This window comes from Magnolia sinica, chromosome 5, assembly GCF_029962835.1.
Source record: "Magnolia sinica isolate HGM2019 chromosome 5, MsV1, whole genome shotgun sequence".
NCBI lineage: Eukaryota > Viridiplantae > Streptophyta > Magnoliopsida > Magnoliales > Magnoliaceae > Magnolia > Magnolia sinica.
Window position 1 is genome coordinate 84,283,935 of NC_080577.1, and position 25,449 is coordinate 84,309,383.

At 39.7% G+C, this 25,449-nt stretch overlaps 1 protein-coding gene across 1 annotated transcript; it reads right to left on the reverse strand.

Annotated features, from left to right (window-relative positions):
* LOC131246226 (elongator complex protein 3) lies at positions 1-24,416 on the reverse strand. Its single transcript, XM_058246142.1, has 9 exons — positions 23,833-24,416; positions 19,173-19,242; positions 18,866-19,038; positions 4,260-4,434; positions 3,689-3,855; positions 2,854-3,073; positions 2,632-2,736; positions 1,377-1,529; positions 1-297 (listed from the first exon to the last, which is right to left on the reverse strand). The coding sequence occupies exons 1-9, from the start codon at positions 24,312-24,314 to the stop codon at positions 139-141; spliced, it is 1,704 nt and encodes a 567-aa protein (XP_058102125.1). The 5' UTR covers positions 24,315-24,416; the 3' UTR covers positions 1-138.
* Positions 24,417-25,449: the final 1,033 nt, after the last annotated feature.

A 25,449-nucleotide genomic window follows, 5' to 3' on the forward strand; every position in this document is an offset into this window, starting at 1 on the left:
TTAAATTCAAACAGGGAGCAGTTTTTTTTTTTTTTTTTGGGAGGCGAGCATAATTAATAATATACAAAAGGTTATAATTAAAATAAAACTACATTTCTCACTGAAAAATCGGCTACAAAATTGTGATAATAGCATAGATTACATGAGATACTTCACCATGTAAGGCCCTTCAAGTTCGTAGCCCAATTTCCTATAGTAATGGCGAGTTCCAACACCAGAAATCACAGCTATCTTTGTAGATCTATGCTCCCTACGAGCGATCCTCTCCGCCTCTTCCATCAAGAGTGTCCCATAACCCTGTGTGAAATAAACAATACCAGAATTTAAAAAAGAAAAGAAAAGAATATACCCTTTTCATAAAGGAAAAAAACATACAATGTATGATCAAGCAATTTGCTCACCCGAACAGAATACGCGTTGGGTCCAACTTCTGATAATTGAAAACTGTTCAAATGGGGGCAACTCATGGAAGGGAGATGCCCCAAACATCTCCCCAGTGGATGATCCTAACACTCTGATTAAGATGGCTTAGGATAAACTGATAGGGAAGATATGGAGGCATAGCCCATCCTATGGTAGGGTCCATCAGGTGAACAGTTTAGATTGTGTCGATAGATGGGCTATGGCTGTGCATTGCTGGGTAAACAAACTGATGTTTCTTTCGTTCCAGCATCATATGAGAACTCTTGCACAACTTTGCAAGGAAGAAAAGGGGGCCAAAAGGCAGTTTTCTACTTGTTAGAGCTTGCAGGATCAATTGCGTAGGCATTGGGAAGAAATGGCCCAAAAAATCATGTAGTGAGCATGGCATTGGGGGTTACAATATCTTAGCAAGCAGTTTTGATTCAAAACATATCTTGGTAAGCATTTGATGCCAATGTGGCATTATGACAGTGTGTTCTTTCTGGTGATTGCATAACCACTGTCACCAAAGGCCTCTCTGATATCAGTATTGTGAAAACATGTGAAGTGATTCAGACCAACCTTTCTCCTTTTATAGGGTTCCACACTAATCTAAGCAAACTAACAGAATCCAATCAGCCATTTCTCTTAGAAGCAAAACGAAACTAGAATAGAAATAGCATGTTCAGTAGATCTTCTTGATTCTCCTCTACTTGCCAGGGCACACGCATGAGCAAAACCTAACCTTGAAGCCAGATTCTAACCCACAGATATCCTTAACAGTTACATAAGACTACTCATTCGGAGTTGTGCAATGTTTTTTTAAAAAATAAAAATAAAATAAATAAAAAATTAATTGCATTTTTTCCTTTTATAAATGTAGTGGGATAACTACATGCATAGACCTTGCCATCAGCCATTGTCTTACCAAAACATGACGCAGAAAATTGAATTTGAATGTTCTTAATGCGTACCTGATGCTGCAGTTTGTCAGCATCGCGACCGTGCACAGGAACTGCAGTTCCATAAACATGGAGTTCACGAACAATTGAACACCTTCCAATGAGTTCTGGGCATGTTGTGTTCCGGCCGCATTTACGCAGGCGTAACAATCCAACAAGAATATCCTGAACACAAATCAAAAAATAAATAAGAATTGTGCATTTCCAAAAACCTGGTTTCAACAAGGAACCAGGTTGGGAGTCGAGCTATACAACATCTGTATATTGTTTGAAGCAGAACATTAAAACAGTATAAATACAATTAAACATCAAAGTCTAATATGCCACAGCTGACACCAACTGACCTATGGAAGTACCCCCAAACTGGAGGTTTGGCTGAATCTGTTGGTAGGAGGTGACTTGCATTTGAACTGACTTTGTTTTTTGGGTGATGCAGACAATCAAACATGAATGAGTGGATTATCACTTTTCCACCAGCAAAACATTACATCGGTGGAAAACTTGGTCTGTTGGTGGGAGGTGACTGCATTTGAACTGACTTTGTTTATTGGGTGGTGCAGACAATCAAACATGAATAAGTGGGTCATCACTTTTCCACCAACAAAACATTAAATAGGTGGAAAATTTGGTGGTGGCGGTGGTGGTGTTATTAAGGTCACATAACACTATTCTTCATCCACTCAGGCATTAATGGCACAAGAATCTACAACACACGGAAGCAGAAGCAATGATATTTCATCTAAGAAGGCTATTTATTTTTAGCCTACATATTCTAGAACTTTATATCCATCATTGGAACATGCTTGCATTGGCACCCCCAAAAACAATCAAATGATTCAAATCTTTATTTTCTCAATTCAAACATCCGACACTCCCCAGAAGAAACTTTCTCCAGCAGGAGAATGCATAACATTAAATAACAATAATAAGGAATGCTGTATATAATAAATATATAACAAGCAAGTGATGTGTGATGATGATGATATACTAAAAAATAATGGCAAAATTCTTCTATGAAACTTTGAGAGAAGCTAGGGTTCCAAAGAAGCCCTCAAAAGATCTTCCAGAGACCATTGCTTGGATTGCCTCCCCCCAAGCTATTACGTTCTCAGAAAATTACAAGCCAAATGTGTTCCATGTTCTATCAAGTGTCCAACTCAGAAATAATTTATGGTCCTAAATGAAGAGAAAAGTTTATGGAATGGATAATGACTATCTTATGGAAAATGCCTTTAAGCAACGACTACTATTATGAGGATCTCCCTACCTGGCGTGTATCTTCATAAGAGAGAAAAGTTTCCCAACCCTCATTAGCAGCATAATCACGGCGAACAAGCTCCACCTCTTCTGGCTTTATTTTATGATGAATGTCCTGTAAAAAATAAAAAATCCCCACAGAAAAATGTTAAAAGATGATTCATATGGAATTGCAACCTAAGATCTCTAAATGTTGTGAACCATAAAGTAAATGAACACTATATCACTTTACCTGAATTCCAGCTTCACGCGTTCTAACATCACGGCATTTCAAGCCCAAGTCATCCATCCGAGCCAGAGCTAGCTCACGGAGATTTCCTTTTTCAACTCCAGAAGTAACTAAAGGCATAGGGATGTCCCTTTGTACTCTATATACACGTGTCCAAGGAGGTACCATGGCTAGGATCCTTGCTACTATGTCCACAAGAAGCTCCGGAGGATAATTTCTATACCTACGGTATAGATGAGAAATATTTATTAGGCATTAGTAACAATGCTATCAAGGCCAATAGGTCGTCATGCTGATGCCAGCTTATAATTGACACATGCATGTGCACATGCACACATATAGGTGCGTATGTGCGTGGGTGTCAGGCTCTTTACTTCTTTTAGGATACACTGTGTGCTTCTTTCCTTGGGAAGAGCCATTCACTGTGAAAGCAGGGCCCACCTGCTCGTGCGTGTGGGGGTGTTCTTTACTTCTTTTAGGATACACAGTGTGCTAATTTTCCTTGGAAAAAGCCATTCACTGTGAAAGCAGGCCCATTCTTTTGGTTACTTACATGAGGGGCCTACAACTTGTTACACAGAAATTATAAGCTCCCACACACGGATCTGTAATGAAGCAATTACCTGGATAACTTCACACAACTATTTTCAAGATAAACTCAATTGCTAGAAATGAACTAGTTAAGACTTCAAAAGATTTGAGCAGCAGTGAACCCTCAATTAAAACCAAAATTATTGATAGGCAAAATACAGAAGGGTATTCCCAAAAAAGAGAACTGCAATGTTCAAATAGATGTCCTTAGATTCTGGAAATTGGTAATTTCAGATGAGCATGATACCTGCCAGTTTTCCAAAGCTCATACAGCCCAGTTCCACGAATAACAAGCGTGGGATAGATTTTAAGACCATCTGCCCTAAATGATGGGCTCTCAAAGAACTCCCGAAAACTTTCCAAATCTCTCTCAACACCAACGTTTGGAAGATCAGGCATCATGTGTGCAACAACCTATAGTGGAAGCAAGCAAAAGAACAACACAAAAGTCACAATTTATCAACAAAAGGAAGAACATGAAAAACAGTCAGAGAAAAAACCCTGGCTTACTGGGTGAGAAAATTGTTGAACACAATTTTTTTTATGGAAGGATTGTCGAACACAATCATGCTTGCTAGAGTTTTTTTTTCTTCTTCTTCTTTTTGTTGCTTCTCTCCATAAATAGGAAAATGGAGCATTTAGCATCAAAGCAATATCCCAAAAGAAAAGAAAAGAAGAAGCACATAATTATAAGATAAACAAATTTAGGGACTCGTGGACAGCAGAAGTGATTATTACAGTAGCGGTCTTACAATAAAGGAACTTACTTCAAGCTGCCCTATTAATAAAGGTGTATTTTATGAAGGGCAAGTATTCACCTTAAAACCAGCATCCTTTGCCAAGCAAAAGCAATCAGCTACAGCAGCTACAGTGTGCCCTCTGTTTGTGTCTCGGGCAACATCTTCATATGTGCTTTGAACTCCTATCTCTAGTCGTGTACAACCATACAAAAGCATTTGGCGCAAATGAGGCGCAAGGCAATAATCAGGCCTCCTGATAGATTTGAAGTTAGCACAGGACGTAAATCAGCAATTTTAATGAATGAATAAAGACTAACAAAAGAACTGGAACATTTACAATGTTAAAGACTGTGATGCAGACCAAATCAGAACATGATTAGCTTGGACAACAGGAGAACAGTTGGATCCACCTGGCAGGTTCAATGTGTTTCTTTTTTCTTTTTTAAACTTTTAACTGATTTAAGAGCAATTTCCTTACCACTTTTCAGGGTCAATTGATGTCATAAAGACGATAAATTAGTTCCATTTGAAAGCTTGTTGTTGAGTGCATCCAAAACCACCCAAGATCGTAAAATTTCAACATGAAAATTTGACTGTTGTGACCATGGAATGGCTATATGCCTGCGGAGGTCTGTAGGCACTTCAGCCGCTATTGTTGACCTGACATCATCATCAAAGCCTTATGAGAGTTAAAAAGAAGAATCTTGTGTTGCAGACAATCCTGCATAAGGCCCTATCCTCAGTAAGTGAACAAGCCTTCATGTCCCTTCTCGTTCCAAGTCCTTTAAGGTCTTCCTCGCATCATCTATGTTGCAAAGTCAGGGATTCACCTGGTATAACTTTATCATTCTTGTATGTTGACCACTCCATCCTCCTCAACAGCAAAACTCTATTTCAGATAAGTATGGTCCACCCCGAAGGGTAAACAAATGCTCATATATTTTTAATAAGAATCCAACATTCACCAACTCATATGCCTTGCTTGCAGCTCATTCCTCTCCCCAAATGCATGTCCCCCATGTAAATTGTCATATCTACCACTCCTTTTCCCCATTGTTCCAGATATCACCAATATTATCAATGATACCGGCCGATATTTTGGTATCGCTAGGTCAACGATACATATACTAGGTGTAAAACAAAAATTATACCATGACGTAAATATTATCAATAATAATGAAATATCCCAAGATATCAACTAAGGACCTTTAACACAAATAAGTTGTATTGACATCTTGATGATAATATTGATATTTTCATTAATACTGAAACCACTGCATAAACAAAGAAAAAATTAAGAGGAAAAAAAAAAAAAAGAATAAAAAATTTCTAAAACTATTTAGGGAAATCTCTTCCTAGGGTGATTTCGACTGCTATTCTTGAATTTTATTTTTTTTGTTTTGGGGGGTGGGGGGTAAATTTCATTAGAAAAGAAAAGCCAAAGAAGGATATCTAAGGCAAATTACAATAGAGATGACCATACAAAGGTGAAAGGTTACGTTCATCAAGGGCCTTATGCTTGAGGCTTAACCCGTTACATCTAACTACTCTTCTAAAGACCTCCAATGTCGTCCCGCTTCAATTCTAGAAACACCAATTATTCCTTTCCCCCCATGTAGGGCCCAAATGCTTGTCAACATGGCTAGTGTCTAGAGCACCCTACCTTTTTTTCCCAACCCCACCCTCATGCCATGCTAGGAAGAAACGAACAACGAGCACCAGCATCACCTACGGCACTTTAAAGAAGTCAAAGAATCTCTCTCATACGGTCACACCTCTCTAGTAAAAGAGCAATGGATAAATAAGTGATTAACCAACTCCGCATTCAGCATGCACGTCAACATCACACAAATATTAGAAATCACCACCATCCTCTTTTGAAGATTATCAATTGTAAGTAACATGTTTCTATCCACTAGCTAAGTGCCACTACCTTATGAGAGGCACCACAGAACCAAACACAAGGTTTAGCCTTTTCTCTCCCAACAATGACTCATGAATCAACCTGTAGAATGACCAGACTGAAAATCAACTCGACTTATCCTTATTCCACACCATCACATCGCTCACACCCAAGGAAGGACGGTGGCAACCCACACAAGAGCCGAATGAAATCATCCGCTTTCTCATCCGTCAAGTTCCTCCAGCGTGGACGAGACTAAACTATTGCTTCACCAAAAAGGGAGAAGCAACGAGTAATTGGAATATTCACTGCTAGAGATAACCTTTCTAACCTCGGAAACTCGTCATGGAGCGTGCTCTTTTCCAATCCACAAATCCTCCCAAAACCGAACTCTCCTCCCATCACCTAATGAGAAACCAATCCCCCCTCCCCCTAAACTGATCACCAGCCTAGCAATCAGCTTCCACAACCCTGAACCTTAAATAAGGATGAATCTTTTACCCACCACCCGCCTTCCTTAACATCGTACTTGCTAGCAATTAATCTCTCCATAAACTACCTTCTTCTATGTAGAATCTCCACAACCACTTGCCTAACAACGCAAGATTCATAAACTCCAATTTCCTTATACCTGCTTATTCCCCATATGAATTACACACCTCTTCCTACTTCAACAAATGAAATCACAAGTAGCGTGCAAAAACATGCTAGAACTCCAAGATAAGAAAAAGAATATGAAATTTTTATTTATTTAGGCATTTAAGCATGGGTTCTAAGAGAAATCTACGTCTATGCATGATTCTCATCCATTGAAATGTATTTGAGCTGAAAAATCAAACTTTTTAAGTTGTGGAAAACTAAGAAAATTAATCCTAATTTCCTCCAATTTTACCCTGTAAAGTAACATTGCAAGCGTGGAAATTTGATATATTCATGAGTGGTGACCGATCAATCGAATGGCCACAATTCTTCCATTAAATTTATAATAAATAAATAAAAACATTTATAAATTCTTTACAAAATAAAAATATATAATCTGTTTATTTTGAAAATATTTGTTGTTGATTATTAATTGATATGGAAAATTTATATATTCACAAATTGGTATAAGAATATTTTTAACTAATTAAAAAATATTCTTTTCGAAAAATGGAAAACTTGTAGCCAATCGACAGATCAGCGACTGCTCATGAATATATCGAAGTTACATACATGTAATCTCATTTTACGCGGTAAATAAACGGAAGAAATTCGTATTTCCCCAAGTTCCACCACTCAAAATTCAATTTTTACGTCTCAAATCCATACAGAATCATGCAGAGACATGGATCTATGTTAGAATAAATGCATAAATGTCTTAAAAAATAGCATTTTCATCATCTTTTTTCTCACCTTGGAATTCAAACTCATTTCCACCCTCGAGTTGCAATTTCTCCCCCAAATCCAAGACAATTTCAAATAACTCAAGAGTAGTCAAAATCACCCTAGGAAAAGATTACCCTAAAAAATTCGCAACTTTTTTTTTTAATTTTTTATTTCGTTGATTTCTCTTTTTACACAGTAGGTTCCAATACCAACAATAGTATAAATATCATCATTGATAAAATCATTTATACTAAAGGTCCTTAGCCGATATCTCTTAATATTTGAAAATATTGTGGATATCAACAATATTAATGATAATATTGGCAATATAGGATTTTTTCTTTTACACCTGGTATTTGTAGCGTAGACCTACAGACACCGAAATATCGGCCAATATTATCAATAATATCAGCGATATATGGAACACAAGATGAAAGAAGCACTAAGCTCTTTGGAGAGCTTTCCTCCATGAAAAAACTCATAAACAAACTCCAAGTCATCTTTTACTTGTTGACAAAAACTTTGAAGAAAAAGTTTAAGAAACCATTCAACCCAAGAGCCTTCTCTCTGCCAAGTTCCCACACAGTTTTTTAATTGTGACGCAGGACAGCCCTAATTATGATGCATGCTCATGGAGATAATTAAACAGCGGAAATAAAAGGAATAAATGATATAAAATTCTAACAGTAATCATCATAACTAAGAAAATCATAAAGGAAACATGCAATGGAGCGGGCCATCACTACAACCATGGAGTATGGAATTCAATTACTACTTAGGTTGGATCCGGCGAGGGATGAGACCTCCCGATCTTGCATGGTCACACCCAATCGATCAATGAAGATCACTAGCCGAAGAACCAAGAAGTTTCTCGGATTAGGGATTTGAGAATTTGGGGATTTAGGGTTTAGATTGGTTCTCAAGATTTTGATCGAAGAGGAATTAGCCAAAACAAAAAAATAGAAGAAAGAAAGTTATTACCTTGAGGAAGTTGGAGGGGCACAAGAAGAAATTAGAAGAAGAAGATCAAGGGGAGAGAAGAAGCACCATTAGAGAGAAGAGAGGAAGGAGGCAACCAAAGGGTTTGCTTTTCATTCATCAATAGTTGAAATTCGTGTTTAGGGCTTTACCCCACTTAAATAAGCAAATAAAGACATAAAATTACTAAAATACCCCTAGAATAAGCAAATAAAGATATAAGATTACTAAAAGACCCCTAACTAAGTCAAAAAACGCACAAATAACATAAGTATGGGAAAATTTGGGCCCTCGGTCTTCTTTCTCCAATCTTCCTTCACATGTGTCTTCCCTAAGTGGGGTCTTCTATATGTCCAATCACATGTGAAAGGTCTTCAGCTCCTCAATATTTGCCTATCCACAAGGACGGCACTTGTGGTTGGCGCTTTCTTCGTTGGTACACCTTGAATGCACCTGTGTCCGCATCAATTCCCCTCGGGTGAAAAAAACTCGACTCCGACGAGTTGAAACTTTTGTAGCGCTCGAGTAGATCTGGATCAATACCTTGCAATGCGTCGCCCGACAGCCACGTAGATTCAGACGATGGTTTGTTTTTCCACCTGACAAGATACCTTTGGAAACCTCCATCTCTCGTGGATACTATCTCGTCATCCAAGATTTCCTCAATTGCTTCTTTATGGGTAATGGGTGGAGGAGGTGGTGGAAGAGGTTGGGTAGCAAACTCAGAAAAAGGCCATGAAAGGGACGATGTATCAACAATGGGAGTATGGGCACGGACTAGATCTTCCACATTAAAAGTTGGATTAATGCTCATTTCAGGTGAAAGGTCAACCCGATACGCGTTGGACCCAACCTTTGTAATATCTTGAATGGTCCAGCACTACGCGCTTGTAATTTCTTTGCAGATCCTTGAGAGAATCGCTCTGGCCTTATTCGCACCATTACATAGTCTCCTTCTTGAAATTCTTGCACTTTACGATGAGAATCAGCTAAAACTTTATAATCATTATTGCTCTTATTTAACCGCTGTCTAATATGTGTATGCAAATCATGAATATGGCGTGCGAATGCATCGGCTGACTCAGAAGACCTTTGGGTAACAGACATAGGTAAGAGATCTATGGGCATTCTAGGTTTATAACCACTTACAATTTCAAAAGGACTCAACCCTGTAGATCTATTAACTGACCCATTATAAGCAAGTTCAGCAGTTGGTAAAATTAGGTCCCAAGTCTTAACATGTTCACCCACTAGACAACGTAGAAGATTTCCAAGGCTACGGTTTACCACTTCAGTTTGACCATCTGTTTGTGGGTGGTAAGCAGTAGAAAATTGCAAACGAGTTCCCATAATGTGCCACAGTGTCTTCCAAAAATAGCTAGTAAATCGAACATCACGATCAGACACTATGGTTTTAGGTAACCCATGGAGACGCACCACACCATCAAAAAAGATACGAGCAACATGAGACGCATCTGACGTCTTCGAACATGGGAGGAAATGCGCCATTTTAGAAAAACGGTCCACAACGACAAAAAAGGAATCGTGCTTTTTTATAGTCTTGGGAAGCCCGAGCACGAAGTCCATACTAATGTCCTGCCATGGAGCATGTGGCACTGGCAATGGCGTGTACAGCCCGGTATTTTGCTTTCTTTGCTTTGCCAGTTGACATGTTCGACACTGCCCTAAAACTTTGGCTACGTCTCGCTTGAGGCTTGGCCAATAGAAACGATCTTCCACGAGGGCAATGGTCTTATCACGACCAAAATGGCCAGCTATCCCTCCTGAATGAAGCTCCCAGATGAGGAATTCACGAAGGGACATACGGGGAATACAAAGTCTGTCTCCCTTGAAAAGAAAGTCATCTTTAAGAACATATCCACCCATAATATGCTGGTCACTAGAGAGCGACGTGTAAGTACCCCCAAAATCAGGACATATGGGGTATTCATCTTTCAGTTGCTCAAATCCGACTACCTCTACACTCAAGGAGTTGAGCAACGCCACTCTCCTACTAAGGGCATCCGCTGGTTTGTTTTCAACCCCGGCCTTGTGTTTCAAAACAAACGAATATTCCTGAAGAAACGCTACCCACTTGGCATGCCTTGGGTTGAGTTTCTTCTGAGAATGCAAATATCTCAAAGCCTCATGGTCAAAAAACAAAACGAATTCTTGCGGTAGGAGGTAGTGTCGCCAATGTCTCAGGGATTGCACTACCGCATAAAATTCTTTGTCGTAAGTGGAGTATTTTTGTTTTGCCTCATTCAGTTTCTCACTGAAATAGGCCACTAGGTGTCCTTCTTGACTCAACACTCCACCTATACCGATACCAGACGCATCACATGCTACTACAAAGACTGTAGAAAAGTCAGGTAGACGCATGACAGGAGCTTCCACCATCTTGCCCTTAATTTCTTTAAAAGCCTTGACGGCGGCTTTAGACCACACGAACTCTCCCTTTTTCATGCACTCGGTAATGGGAGCCATGATCGTGCTAAAACTCCTAATGAACCGACGATAAAAAGTTGCTAGGCCGTGAAAACTTCGCACCTCATGAATGTTCCTTGGTTCTGGCCACTCAACTATGGCCCTGACTTTTTCAGGGTCCGCTTGCATCCCTTCAGATGACACTATAAATCCTAAGAACACAACTTGGCTAGACATGAATGCACATTTCTTAAGATTAGCGTACAACTTTTCCTTCCTAAGGACACTACAGACCTTCTTTAAATGTTCAAGGTGTGATTCCTTAGTGGTACTATAAATAAGAATATCGTCAAAGTACACCACTAGGAATTTTTCCATGAACGGCCTCAAAGCTTGGGTCATCACCCGCATGAAAGTACTGGGTGCGTTAGTCAAGCCGAAGGGCATGACCAACCACTCATACAACCCATCTTTCGTCTTAAACGCCGTCTTCCACTCATCTCCTGGGCGTATACGAATTTGGTGATATCCACTCTTGAGGTCTATCTTAGAGAATATAGTGGACCTGGCCATCATGTCAAGCATATCATCAAGTCTAGGTATAGGGAACCTATACTTGACAGTAATTTTGTTTATGGCACGGCTGTCCACACACATGCGCCACGTGCCGTCTTTCTTTGGCGTCAACAATGCAGGCACGGCACACGGGCTCATACTCTCTTGGATGAAACCCTTTTGCAGAAGCTCATCAACTTGCTTCTTCAACTCTGCATGCGCTGCAGGGTTCATCCTGTGGTGAGGAAGGTTCGGTAAAGTAGACCCTGGGACAAGATCAATGGCATGCTGTATGTCCCTCATAGGTGGCAACTCATTCGGTAAGTCTTCAGGAAATACATCACTGTATTCCTTCAGGACCGAAATCACCTCACAGGGCAACTCTGATGGAACCTCAGGTGTAATTTCTCTAGCCACAAGGGCATACACCATAGAATCCTCCTTAGCCTCTTTTTCAAACTCTCTTGCGCTAATTATATGTAAAGACTTAGGTTTGGATTTCCCCATTTCTCTAGGCTCACTTGCCTTCTCATCCTTCTTCTTTCCTAGTGTATTCTCAGGTGGCATGGGATTAAGTTTGATCTTTTTACCATTATACATAAAAGTACACGCATTCGAACGGCCAAAGATCGTGACATCATTATCGAATAGCCACGGTCTACCTAGGATAACATGTCCCACATCCATAGGTAAAACATCACACCACAGGGACTCTTTGTATGACCCAAACTCGATGGGGACTAGACATTGCTGGGTGACAGGTAGGGATGTCTTGTCAACCCAAGAAACTTTATACGGGTCTGGATGAGGTGTGGATTTCAGTTTTAAGCGATCTAAGGTGCTAGTGGAAATCACATTCTGACAACTTCCACTGTCCACTATCACCTTACAATTCTTTTCACCACACTTGGCAATAGTGTAGAAGATAGTGCTTCGACGCCAGTCAGCACTACTTCTAGACTGAGCTAACACACGCCTGACTACTGCAAGCGTTGCTTCTCCATCCACTTCTTCATCAGTAAGTCCTCCTTCAGGGTGATACTCTTCAACTTCATAATCACCCTGGTCATCTCCACCCTCGTGGGATTCGCCTATAACTAAGGCTCTCCCACGGCTCTTCATAGGACACTGATTAGACATGTGGCCAAGGTTGCCACACTCATAGCACCTCACTTGGCTCATGTTACTAGGACCGGCACCAAGAACCCCTTTGCCCTTGTCCTTCCTAGGCCTAGGCGGAATGGTCGCCTGTGCCCTAGGTTGATTACCAATATTAGGTCTAGTTCCTTGAGAACTAGATCTAGCATTGGAGTCTCGGGACTCAAAACGACGAACAACAGGAGCCTTCAGATATTGCTCTAACTCCTGCACGACTTGATATGCTTCATCTAAGTCCGTTAAGGGCCGAGTAATAAGCTCGCGCTGAAGATCCGCACAAAGGCCCGTCTTAAAACGCGAGAGCGTTACTAGAGGGTCTTTTCGGATATCACATCGCATCACATACTCTTCAAATTTAGCGATGTAGTCAGCGGCAGGCATTGACCCTTGGCGTAAGGATTGCCATTGGTCAAGGAGCTTCTGACGGTATGAGAGAGGAAGGTACTTCTCCTTCAACTTCTCTTTCATCTCATACCAATGTGTGATAGGGGCTCTACCAACTCTCTCTACCCTACGCTCGGTGTTGGTCCAGAAGAGCTTGGCTTGACCCACAAGCTTCATCTTAGCAAACCGCATTTGACGGTTTTCTGACATGTCATACCACTCAAAGTAGTGGTCCATGTCAGCAACCCAGTCAAGGAATGCCTTGGGATCCAAGCGTCCATCAAAACTCGGGGCCTCAACTCTCACACTCTTCATCGCACGCTCATCTGGATCATAACGGTCTTGATGACCACATGTGGCTCGTGCCTCTCGCACCACACCACGACCGTTACCACGATCTCTATCCTCACTACCACCACGTGTGGCAGCACGTTCTTCCATGATTCCTTCCACTTAGGAGTGCGCATCTTCCCCTACAGCAGGGTTTTCCTTTTGGGACGCCTCTAGTTGCTCCACCTTAGTCATGGTAGTGGTAATTTGGTTCTCAAGGCGGGCAAACTCACGCCTTTGACCCGCTTCTAGAGCGGTTATCTTTTGTATCAATTGAGCAAGTTGCTCAGATAACTGCTCGTTATTCATGGTAGGTTGAAGTCCGAAACCTCTACCTCTTCTCGTGGGCATACAATGAAGACTTGAACCAAACTCTACCTAACTAGACTACTAGGTGTTATGACTTTCAAGATGAATGCGATGAATGCAAAACTACTATGAACTGACACAATTAAGTTGAAACAGGAAACAACTCAAATCTGAAAATTTTCCAGATTAGGAACTTTCTAAAATTGGAAAGTTTCTAAAATTGAAAACTTTCTAAACCTAGAACTTTCCAAAGTTAAACCTAAAAATCAAAACCCTAATTTGATAACTCGATCTAGACAAAAACCATGCAAGCCTAGGCTTTGATACCAAATTTGACGCAGGACAGCCCTAATTATGATGCATGCTCATGGAGATAATTAAACAGCGGAAATAAAAGGAATAAATGATATAAAATTCTAACAGTAATCATCATAACTAAGAAAATCATAAAGGAAACATGCAATGGAGCGGGCCATCACTACAACCATGGAGTATGGAATTCAATTACTACTTAGGTTGGATCTGGCGAGGGATGAGACCTCCCGATCTTGCATGGTCACACCCAATCGATCAATGAAGATCACTAGCCGAAGAACCAAGAAGTTTCTCGGATTAGGGATTTGAGAATTTGGGGATTTAGGGTTTAGATTGGTTCTCAAGATTTTGATCGAAGAGGAATTAGCCAAGACAAAAAAATAGAAGAAAGAAAGTTATTACCTTGAGGAAGTTGGAGGGGCACAAGAAGAAATTAGAAGAAGAAGATCAAGGGGAGAGAAGAAGCACCATTAGAGAGAAGAGAGGAAGGAGGCAACCAAAGGGTTTGCTTTTCATTCATCAATAGTTGAAATTCGTGTTTAGGGCTTTACCCCACTTAAATAAGCAAATAAAGACATAAAATTACTAAAATACCCCTAGAATAAGCAAATAAAGATATAAGATTACTAAAAGACCCCTAACTAAGTCAAAAAACGCACAAATAACATAAGTATGGGAAAATTTGGGCCCTCGGTCTTCTTTCTCCAATCTTCCTTCACATGTGTCTTCCCTAAGTGGGGTCTTCTATATGTCCAATCACATGTGAAAGGTCTTCAGCTCCTCAATATTTGCCTATCCACAAGGACGGCACTTGTGGTTGGCGCTTTCTTCGTTGGTACACCTTGAATGCACCTGTGTCCGCATCAAATTGCCTCCCCATTAATAAGTTTTTTTACCCAAATCCGCTTCCACCTTGCTAAGAGAAACAAATTGAAGATTATCCAAATTGGACCGGGACCATCCTTTTTCCATGAGCAAACTTGTGCAAAATTTGACCATTGCATTGCCAACACCTTGCCTCTCTTTCAATGTTCTCCTATCCACCTCCAAACAGTGGATTTCGTACTATAGTTTTACAAAGCGTGAAGTGAAGAGGCAAAAGTTCAAGTGCAAGAGTGGGGAAGCGTCTACTTTAATATGCTAACAAGTACAAATGGCTAGGAAGCTGAAGCAGGAGTGCGAGCCCAAAGCGCCATTCGAAGCAGGAGCAACATCTAATCAGAAGGATCCTGCAACTAAGATTTGTTCTGCCTTCTTCTAGCATTGGCTATATAGTAAAAGAACTTTATGATTTCGTCCCCCGCTTTCAACAATTCTGCTTTGATAGCTGACAGCCCATCATTTCCTCCTCTCTTCCCTTCTAAACTCTGGAAAGTAAATATATTTGTAGAAAACTCTTGAATAGTTGAATTAAGAATTGAATGTTTTTTTCCTGATGCGTAGCGAGAGGTTCTCTTTGTTTTGTGAAGTAATTCCTCAACTCTTTGACCCTGACTCTCAAAATGCATCGGTATGCTAATATGAGTTTTGATGCTTCATATCTTGCTGGTGATGCCAACCCTACATAAGGTATGAACTGCATATCTGCAATTTAGTTATTAAGTGTTTTCTTTGTACTTTGGGAATTCGATTGTGGACTAATAGTGACAAGACAACAATCATTGTCTTGCATCCCTATGTAACAGGACACTTTCTTCTAAAAATTTGCCATGCAGAACAGGCAATAGTGTTAGGCCTGTGCTTGACACACATTAAAATGATTATTGAGGACAAAGCCACATTATCTAGCTTTTCATTGTCTTTAGAGTAATTGTCATACTATTTCAAGAAGAATTGATGTATTCTTCTTTAGAGTTTTTTGCATAAAACCCCCTTCCTTTTTGCAAATAACCTCTTAGCTTTTGTGTGTTTGTGGAATAAAATAAAAATAAAAATAAAAATAAAAATAAAAATAAAAAAATAAAATAAAAAATAAAAAATAAAAAACCTAAAACCTGTTGTTAGGTGTTGTTACATTTTGAATTAACCTTAGTTGAGTTATATATGAAAAGTCCATTTTACCAGAGGTTTGCTAATTCTATACACATGCAATTCGTACACATCCACAGTGCATGTATTACAATGTGACACATATGAGATGAGATCTAAACTTGTCATCAGATAATCTGCATTGTTATGATCTTCTAGCGTAAAAATCAAGCCATTTCACACACCAAGTGGGCCACAACATATCAAAACAATAAATGGCTAGGGAAAAAATACCATTAAATTACTCGATATGTTGCGACCCACCCAAAGCATGAAATTCTCTGAATTTGTAGGCAAAAGATCTAAGCGTTATTTCCAACCTAGTGGGAAAATAATCTCACACATGTGTTTCATATTTGCACTTGTGACCCCATGTGGATGTGTACAGCTCTACACATGGGTGGCGCGAGCACACACACCCCCCCCCCCCAAAAAAAAAAAAAAATCCCTACTCCATTTATCTTTGCCCCTCCCTCTTAGCTCCTAGAAAACCTATCTAATGTTAAGGGGCTGTTTGGATTGAAAGGAAACTAGGGGAAGGCAAGGAAATGCAAAAATCTGATATAAGCGGGAGGTAAAGTGATGCAAGCACTAGGGGAAGCTAACCCTTTGCACATGTTTATTTTGCAAAAGAGAAGTATTGTAAAATGTTTTTCCTTTGCATTTGAAATTGTTTTTATTGCAATCACACAAAGGGAAACCTTTTTTCCCTCCAAAATTGTCATTTAAAATGTTACATCAGAGGCAAACTCTTTTCCCTCCATTTGACATTTTGGGGAAACACAAAGGGCCATACTCCCTTGTTGAGGAGGGAAATGCAAAGGCAAAACAGCTTTCCGCAGCATCCTCCACTACCAAGCAAGTGCGAAAGTTTTGTTAATGTAAACTACATGCTTCCCCTAGTTTACTTTCAATCCAAACAGACCCTAACTATCAAATCTGACCAGGAAGAAGAAGAAGAACAGCCATTATCAGTTTCAAACCTAAACATAAGTGTGTTTTCTTCTTTAGCTTTTTAAATTTCTCTCCCTACAGATTTAGGAAACTATTGTGAGGCCCATCCACACAATCCACACCATCAATCTCTTCGGCCCTACATTGTAGATGGGTCATGATCAGAATAACACTGGGCTGCCTGATGAATGGCCTGGTCAAACAAGGATCCCATAAGCACTCATGATATATTTTTGAGGATGCATGTAAAGAAATCAAGCCCTGCATTTGTATAGGTGGGAACCCTGGTTCATTGGTCTGATGGGCCACCGAGGGATGGACCATGTGCCAAACATTGCCATGATGGAAAATCTTAAGAACTAGATTGTAGGCCTTCAAATAGATGGTGAAGAAGAAAGTAAAGTGGCTTTATCTCTCAAAAAAATAAAAATAAAAAGGGTGAAGAAGAAAGTAAAGCAACAGTCCGCATCAGATGGAAAAGGGAAGAGACTGGAAGGGAGGAACTTCTAGTCTAAGAGATCTCAGGGGGAGATGGTCCATCCCTAGTTGGACCCATTAGATCATGGAAACTCAGGCCAAAGACATTGTTGATACCCTGATTCCTGGGGCGAAGGATCAGATAACTTTATTAAGTGGCCGGGATCAGTCCAAACTGTCCAAATTGCAGGCTCCATTGTTGGAAGATCCTGGTCAGAATACATAAAAACAGGCCATATTGGTAAATGGACTGCATTACTTACCAATGGGCCCCACTTGCAGGAGCCCTGAATGAATAGAACCTTTTCAACTTGGCTGTCTAAAAGGACAGCTAGCGAAAAGTGACCAATCAAAAAAAAAAAACTAAGGGGTCAATCACCCAAGCATGTGTGGCATGGAAAGAATGGACACACAAAAGGGTAGGGGTTTATGTAAATTTATATATTAAAAAAATAATAATAATAATAAATAAATAAATAACTCAGGTGAGGCCCACCCATGGTGTGCCGTAAAGGCCGTTACGTAAAGGTAACGGTGGCAACCGTTTTACGTTACGGGGTCGTAACGGCCGTAACAGCCGTTATGGAAAAAATGACCCGTAATTGCCGTTAACGGCACATTACATCCCCTATAAAGGTCATAATAGCCCCATAATGGTCTATTACGAGACATACATATTTTTCATACTTTTTAATCAACATTACGGGGCAAATACAGGTTTTTCGGGGCTTTTTCAATAAATAAAAAATAAAAAAAGAGAGACCGTAAAGGCCGTTACCAGGCCGTTATGCCCCATATCGTAAAGGTTACGGTGGTGGCCGTTACGGCCACCGTTACCATTACGGAACACCCCGCCCACCAAATAAGCAATCACTAATGACACATGGGCTCCATGTTGTATCCATTGAGTGGATCACCAAAATATCATATCATGTACAAGACGCACTATTGTTCAAGGCATGTTATACAATTGATGAGGGTAATATGGTCATTTACACAAGGTAACAACTAAAAAGTAACACCGTTTACACTTCCTCACAACTTCCACTCACGAAATTTAACTACAGGGGTTCTTTTGCACAAATACGAAAAAGATAGGGGGTTATTTACAAATACGGTAAGTACATAGTGTTCTTTGCTGTATAGTTCAAAAGGGAAGGGGTATCATGCAAAAAAGTCTTTTATTTACCTAAACATGTTTCATATATTCCAAGCATGAGTTTATGAACTAAGATTTTATATGCGCGCACAAACACACAAATATCACATATAATTGTAAGAAAGTGAGTCAAGTCTCTAGGGTCCTGATGTATTACCTGTCAGAGTCTGTTTCTGACATCAACAAACATGTACATAGGTTAAAGATAAATTCCTTAAATCAGAAAGTAAATATTCAAGGCTTGATTCAGAAATAATAAATAAGAAAGGTACAATTTCAAATACAAATTTGCATGCATCAATGAAACAACAAGATGAATATATAACTTAAATGCTGACTCACGTCTCAATAGTCATGCCGATACATTTTGTTGCACTGTGCTCTGAATAGCGCACAGCCTCCTCAACGTTGACAGAAGTGTGTCCTGATAGAGCATCATGAAGATTTCGTATAAAATAATCACGATACTCTGCTGGCAATGACATGAAAGTACCTCCCATCAAGATGAACTCAACCTGCGAAAGGTTTAGTAGTTGTCATAAAAGAGCATGTCTTTTAGAGGATAGATAATATATTTTTCTAATTAGAAATGATTTTTTTTTTTTTGAGAATTGAATTAGAAATGAATAATTCGATAAAAAGGACAAACCTTATCAACACTGTGACCTAGCCGCTTCAGCTGATCTATTCGGCTTCTAGCCTGAACATATGGGTTATATCTGGAACCATGAAGTCAGAGAATAAAAACCAAGAACATCACACCAAAAATAATTTAACAAGAATAAAATATGCAGAACAGTTGTGTAAAATATCAAAAAGGCGGCAGTTACAAGAGTAAAATACAAGGCACTTCACTTCAGAACTGATGTAGAAACATGGAGCAAGAAAATAAGTCTCCATAAAACAACAACGGGATAATGCAAGGGGACGTCAAGGAGGCAAGGGTGCTTTTCAATGTGAACTCAAGTGTTTGAAGGAACATGAGAAATGGACCCCACATCAAGCAACATTACATTTTCCCACTTTTACACCCCAAATCACAAGTGCATATGTACGGGAAGGTCATCAACACATCGCACTTACATTTTGGTGCTACCATATCACGTTGGCCTTGGAAATTTGGAACTTCCATGCATAACCTAAGTCCTAAGAATTAGGATTTTCAAATTTGGATAAAACATTTATTATGAAAAAGAATGAAGTATGCCTTTTCAACCAAAAACAGGAAGGGAATTTGTATCACTAATCACAGGCAGCATTTGTCCAAGACAGTGAAATCCTATCCACTCTTCTTTAGCATGAGTGAAATCCTATCAACCCTTCTTTAGCAGGACCACCAGCCACCTCATTACAGCATTTTGAAATTTTAGTCATGGAAGGGTTCCAAAACCGTTTTCTACCACTTTGCATGATATACAATAGACTCATCCATATCAGTGACAATTGTTTACCAATTTTAGCGTACTATTGGTGATGCATACAATGAACCTTGTCATTATGTCCCCAAAAAAAACAGAGAGACATTTGCCTGATAACAGTTTAAACCAATCTACATTGACTTTCATGTCAGACATGATGTAGCTGTAGCAAATATGACAGAGCTCAATGGAAGAAATATGTACATGTACCACTTCAAAAGATCAATACCATCTCCCGATGCTACAAAATAGATACATAAACCCAATTAACAGAGGTGGGTTCTGATCCATGAATCAGATCCAATTACAAATCAAGTCAGGTCAAGCACCTGAATATATGATTAGTCTGGTTTCATCCTTTATTAATTATATTTATTATTTAAAGACCATACAAATCTAAATCAGGACCCAAGCCTGTGTCTTGACTCAATTCTAGACCCTATTCCACATCAAAACCCATTCTAAATTCTAATTCATGCTCAAAACCAGACCTGATGGAGTATCCATATTAAATCAGATTCAAATCTTGTACCTCATATGTGGTACCCAGATCCAATCCCATAGGACCCAAACTGATTCCCTTAGTCAGTTGGAGATGGGTACATCACTGCCTAAACTGAAGACGGCCCTACACATCTTTCCCTAACCATCTATGAAAAGGCGACTCATTTGCCATGTGTGTATGCAACCCCACGTGTGTTTTTGACTTTTGTATGTAGAAAAAAAATATATATATGCATGGTGGTGATGCACTAGTCAGTTAGATGCAATTGCACCACATCCCACATGTGCACACTCCATACATGCGTACAAGTAAAAACCCAATTTCCTTTTTTCTAAATTGTTTCTAGCTTCCTTTTAGTACCTCTACGTTAGGAAAATATTTGTGTTAGGAAATATATTGTATTAGATTTTCCTGTTTTTTAGTTTTTATTTTATTTTAAAGATTTTTGCTAGCAAAGAATTCTATTTTTACATTCCCTTGATTGCATTGGGGATTTTCTCAAGAATGAACCCTATGGGCCTCTCCTTATAAACAAGATGCACACCAAGCACAATAATATGGACGAATAATATTTTACTTTGAGCAAATTTCTTTGTATCTTGATGGTAGTACTGTGGGGGAGGGGGATGAATGACTAGAGGACTGAAACTAGAAGCAGCAGCAAAGACTGTGAGCAAGTTGAACAGCCCTCTAGTCTTGCACTAGAGATCACAACTCCCCCTCCCCCAAACACTACTACTATAGAGGGAGAAGAAAATAAAAGAAAATAAATTTTGCTAAAAAAAATCATTTATCCGTATTATTATAATTGGTATGTGCTACCTACAATACCTTATTTATAAGGAGAGGCTTATAAGGTTTCCTTCTTACCTTTCAAATTTCCTTCTTGAAAAAATTTACTAACACAGCATATGAAATCTAACAATAAAATTCCTTGCTAGCAAAGATCTCTATAATAAAAAACCTATAAAAGGAAAAATCTAATAACATCTATTTCCTAGCACAGAAATATCTCTTAACATAAAATATTAAAAAAGAACAATAGAAATAATCTAAAAAAGGAAATTGGGCCATTTCTTGTGCACACGAATGGAGCATGCACATGTGGGACATAATGTGTGATTTCATCAATTTCCCCCAGCTCTGAAAAAACTCATCCTCAAGTTAAAAAGATAGGTAACGTATCACAACGGCCCAACTTGTAACATGTCTTCATCAACTGCGGTGGTAGTTGATGGTGAAGGGCTACATTGACCTGACATTGCTTGCATGGGATGGTGTTGAAGATCAAGCAGCTTCTTTTGCTTCTTTGTTCTACACATCTTGAGCTTTGGATTGTTTTGCACCAATGGACTTGCTTGTGGCATCGTCTTTATCATTTCTTGGCTCCAATCCATGCCTCTGTAATGAATGTTGAGATGGGACCAACACGTCTAACAAAACTTCGATATTTACCATGGAATTCATTGGTACGCTTGTTGAATGGCTCTTCTTCTTTGTCACCTCAATGCTTAAGTCCTCTACTGTTTCATCCTTTGTTCAAATTCATCACCTCCATATGTCAGTTTATCTACTAGACCTTCTTGCAATCCAATTGATTCATCATTTGATCCAGCCGTTGATCATGTGGATCCATGGATTAACCCAACAATGGATTCACCTTGGATTACTTCACTCTCTTCAGACATGACATTGTTCTATCTTTAGAAAGGTGACCTGTGTAGACTAGGACCAATGCATGAATTTCCTGAATATCATGAATCCTTTTACCTCCTCTTTTGCTCAAAAGAAAAAGAAAAGGAAAACAAATATCCTTTTAGCTCCACACACCAAATTTTCATTGATTGCTTCATCTCCCCACACAATCACTCTTCATCCTTGTACTCTTCTCTCTTTCCTAATATGCTTCCATATGACAGCATATGTCTAAGTGACCACTGTACCATTGTGCACTTTCATGGCAAGGAGGTGGTGGTCCATAAATATCATAGTAAAATTCATAGGTGGCAGGTGGTCAAGGGTGATGATTGGTATACCCTGGATGTGAATCACTTAAGTGGTACAGATGATCATAACATATATAGGAACCCGAAAAGGAGTATTCATATGAATTGCAAGAACATCCACCTCTTGTCATCTCAACAATGAACAGAGATTATGGGCTTTTTCAGAAATAGTTAAGGGGACAGTTTTGGGGATTATCTGCATATAGGATGAGATGAATTTTAAGGGCCAGGCCTGGATGAATTTTAGGCTGACATCCAGGACAGATTTTTTTCAATGAATTTGGGGTAGAATTTGGCTGAAATGTGACAAATGCAGGGATAGCTAAGTGCATAATTTGGGGCATGGAAATGGACAGATAAAGGACAGATTGGGAGCAGGTTTTAGGACGGATGGGCTGTTTACTGGCTGAACAATGGGCAGGTTTTGGCACTATCTTTGGGTAGAAAATAGGATGATAGATTAGGTAAGATGATGGCTATAATGGTCAGTGGTAAACGGCTGAAATATTAGGCTGGTTTAGGGGACAGTTTGGAGAACGGGTTTGACTTTATGGGGCGGATTTTGGAACTAATAAGGGAAAGAATAATATAAAATGATAGATGAAAGAAAGAAGAAAAATACGAAAGAAAAGAGAAAGAAGCCAAAAGGAAAAACTAGCTTTGATACCAAAAATAATGCAACTAGATCAAGGAAGAAACAATTTTCAAAAAATCAAAAACAAGTGAGGGAAGATCCACATGCGGCAAGTAAGAACAAAAAACAAAGACTGAGCAAGCTCAACAGCCCTCTTATCTTGCACTGGATATCAACACACCCCACCAACACTACTGCCATAGTTAAACAAAGAAATTTTGCTCAAAGAAAAAATACCATTCATCTGTATTATAATGTTTGGTCTGTGGCTTATTTATAAGGAGAGCCTTACAAAGTTTCCTTCTTGAAAAAATCCCTAACACAAGATATGGAATTTAATAAATAAATAAATAAATCCTTGCTAGCAAAGATCTCTAAAATATGAAACCTGTAAAGCATAAAATCTAACAACATACATTTTCTAACATAGAAATGTTAATAAGGAAGCAATAAACAATCTAAAAATGGAAATTGGTCCTTTTCTTGTGCACGTGAGTGGAGCATGCACATGTGTAGGATGCAACTGCATTCCAATTCTCTTCCCAACCTGGGTAAAGGAGGAGAATTGATGTGAGGCTCGAGGCAGTGATGATGATAGATAAACAGATAACAAACCACAATCAAGAGCAACAACCCATAAAAAATATAATTCCCAAGAACAGAGAAACGCTGAAATTCACCGCAGAATAACAAACAACCATCTAACAGAAGAGCCAGATACTTCCAAGTAAGGACAGGGAAAGTACCGGGCACGGATCGCACGCATGCTGGTGGGCTCGTAGCCAGTGTAGGACTGCGTGCTGTACTCAAAGTCGGAGTCGGGGCCACCAGGGCAGTAGACGCAGATGTTGCCGGTGGTGGCGATGTGGGGGCAGCGGTGGGGCTTGGACATGACGGCGACGACGGCGATGCCGGAGGCGGTGCGGACGGGCTTGGCGCGGAGTCGGGGGAGGAGGGATTCGCGGTCGGAGTCAGGGACGGCGGCAATCATCTCAACGAGCTTCGGAGCGCGGGAGAGACCGTACTTGCGGCAGGCAGCGGACTTGAGAGCGTTGAGGTCGACGGTCTCGCCGTTGCGGGAGCGCTCGACCATGGCGCTGACGATCTCGGCGATGGCCCGGACCCGAGCTTCTTCTTCGGTCAGCCCCTGCCAAACCACGCCGCCTCGCCCGGGGTTTGGCTTCTTCCTCGTCGGCTCGAGAATGGGCTCGGGCGAGAGAGTCGCCATGAGAGAGAGAGAGAGAGAGAGAGAGAGAGGGAGCTCTGCTGGAATTTTGAGTAGAATTCTCAGCTTCGGCTACGAGGAAAGGTTCACATACGAAGACACTCGGTATCCTAGTGCCAAACTCAGGATTCCCATCCACGTGTGCGAGATCAAAGCCGTTCTGTAAGCGGGCATCACTCGTTGAGAGGAGAGCGGGCGTACTAAGTACGCTGGAAGGGGTCGTTGGATGCCCATAATAATTTTTAGTTGTAAACACTTGAAAGAATTTTTAAGTGTAATCCGTTTGCGTGCTGGTTTGGCTTTAAAGTTTAGACCCATTTTTCACCGTTTAGAACTTGGTAATACCTGTTATCATAGGCATCCGTCAATAAGATTTGTGATGTAGCTGATGATTTGTAAAATTTTCATGTACAAACTTTAGACGCGGCAAAAGACAGTACTATAGCAGTATGTCTGTACTCTTGAAGTGTGCTCTAGTTATAGCATTGATGCACAATGAAACATAATCCACAATTGCATGTCTTTCATAGCACAAGTTGAGACTCAAATGCAGACAATCAAAACAAAAATTGACCACTATCTCGAGGAGCCACTTGTAAAGTACAAGTGTGGAGAATTTAATGTTTTAGATTTGTGAAAGTCAAAAGTTCATAAATCATAGTACTATGTGCTCTTGTTAATGGTAATAGACATATTATCAATTTCAATTTCAGCCGTGTTGTCAAAATCTGCTTTTAGTACGGGGAGTAGGTGTTGGGTTTAAGTGATTCATTTTCTATTTTTCCGCCTCAACAATAAAAGTAGGGTCGTGAACAAGTATCAAAGCTCACTTACACTGGAATCAGTTGAAGTGACCATTTGTACACGGAATTGGCCGCGTCCAATCTGAGCGAAAGGAAACTATGTTGATGAGGAGTTCGATTAAAAAAAAAAAAAAAGGTAAGAATCAAGATGAGACAGTACTTGTAACAATTGCATGAAGCAGGATGAGACATTGTCCTCTATTTCTCTTGTATTCGCTTACAATATGAATTTGACGATTATTATCTGTAAACTGAAATTGTAATATTTGGTTGGTGGATGGATATTTTTATCTTTTCATTTATACTTTTAAATTAGTTAATGTTACTTAAATCTC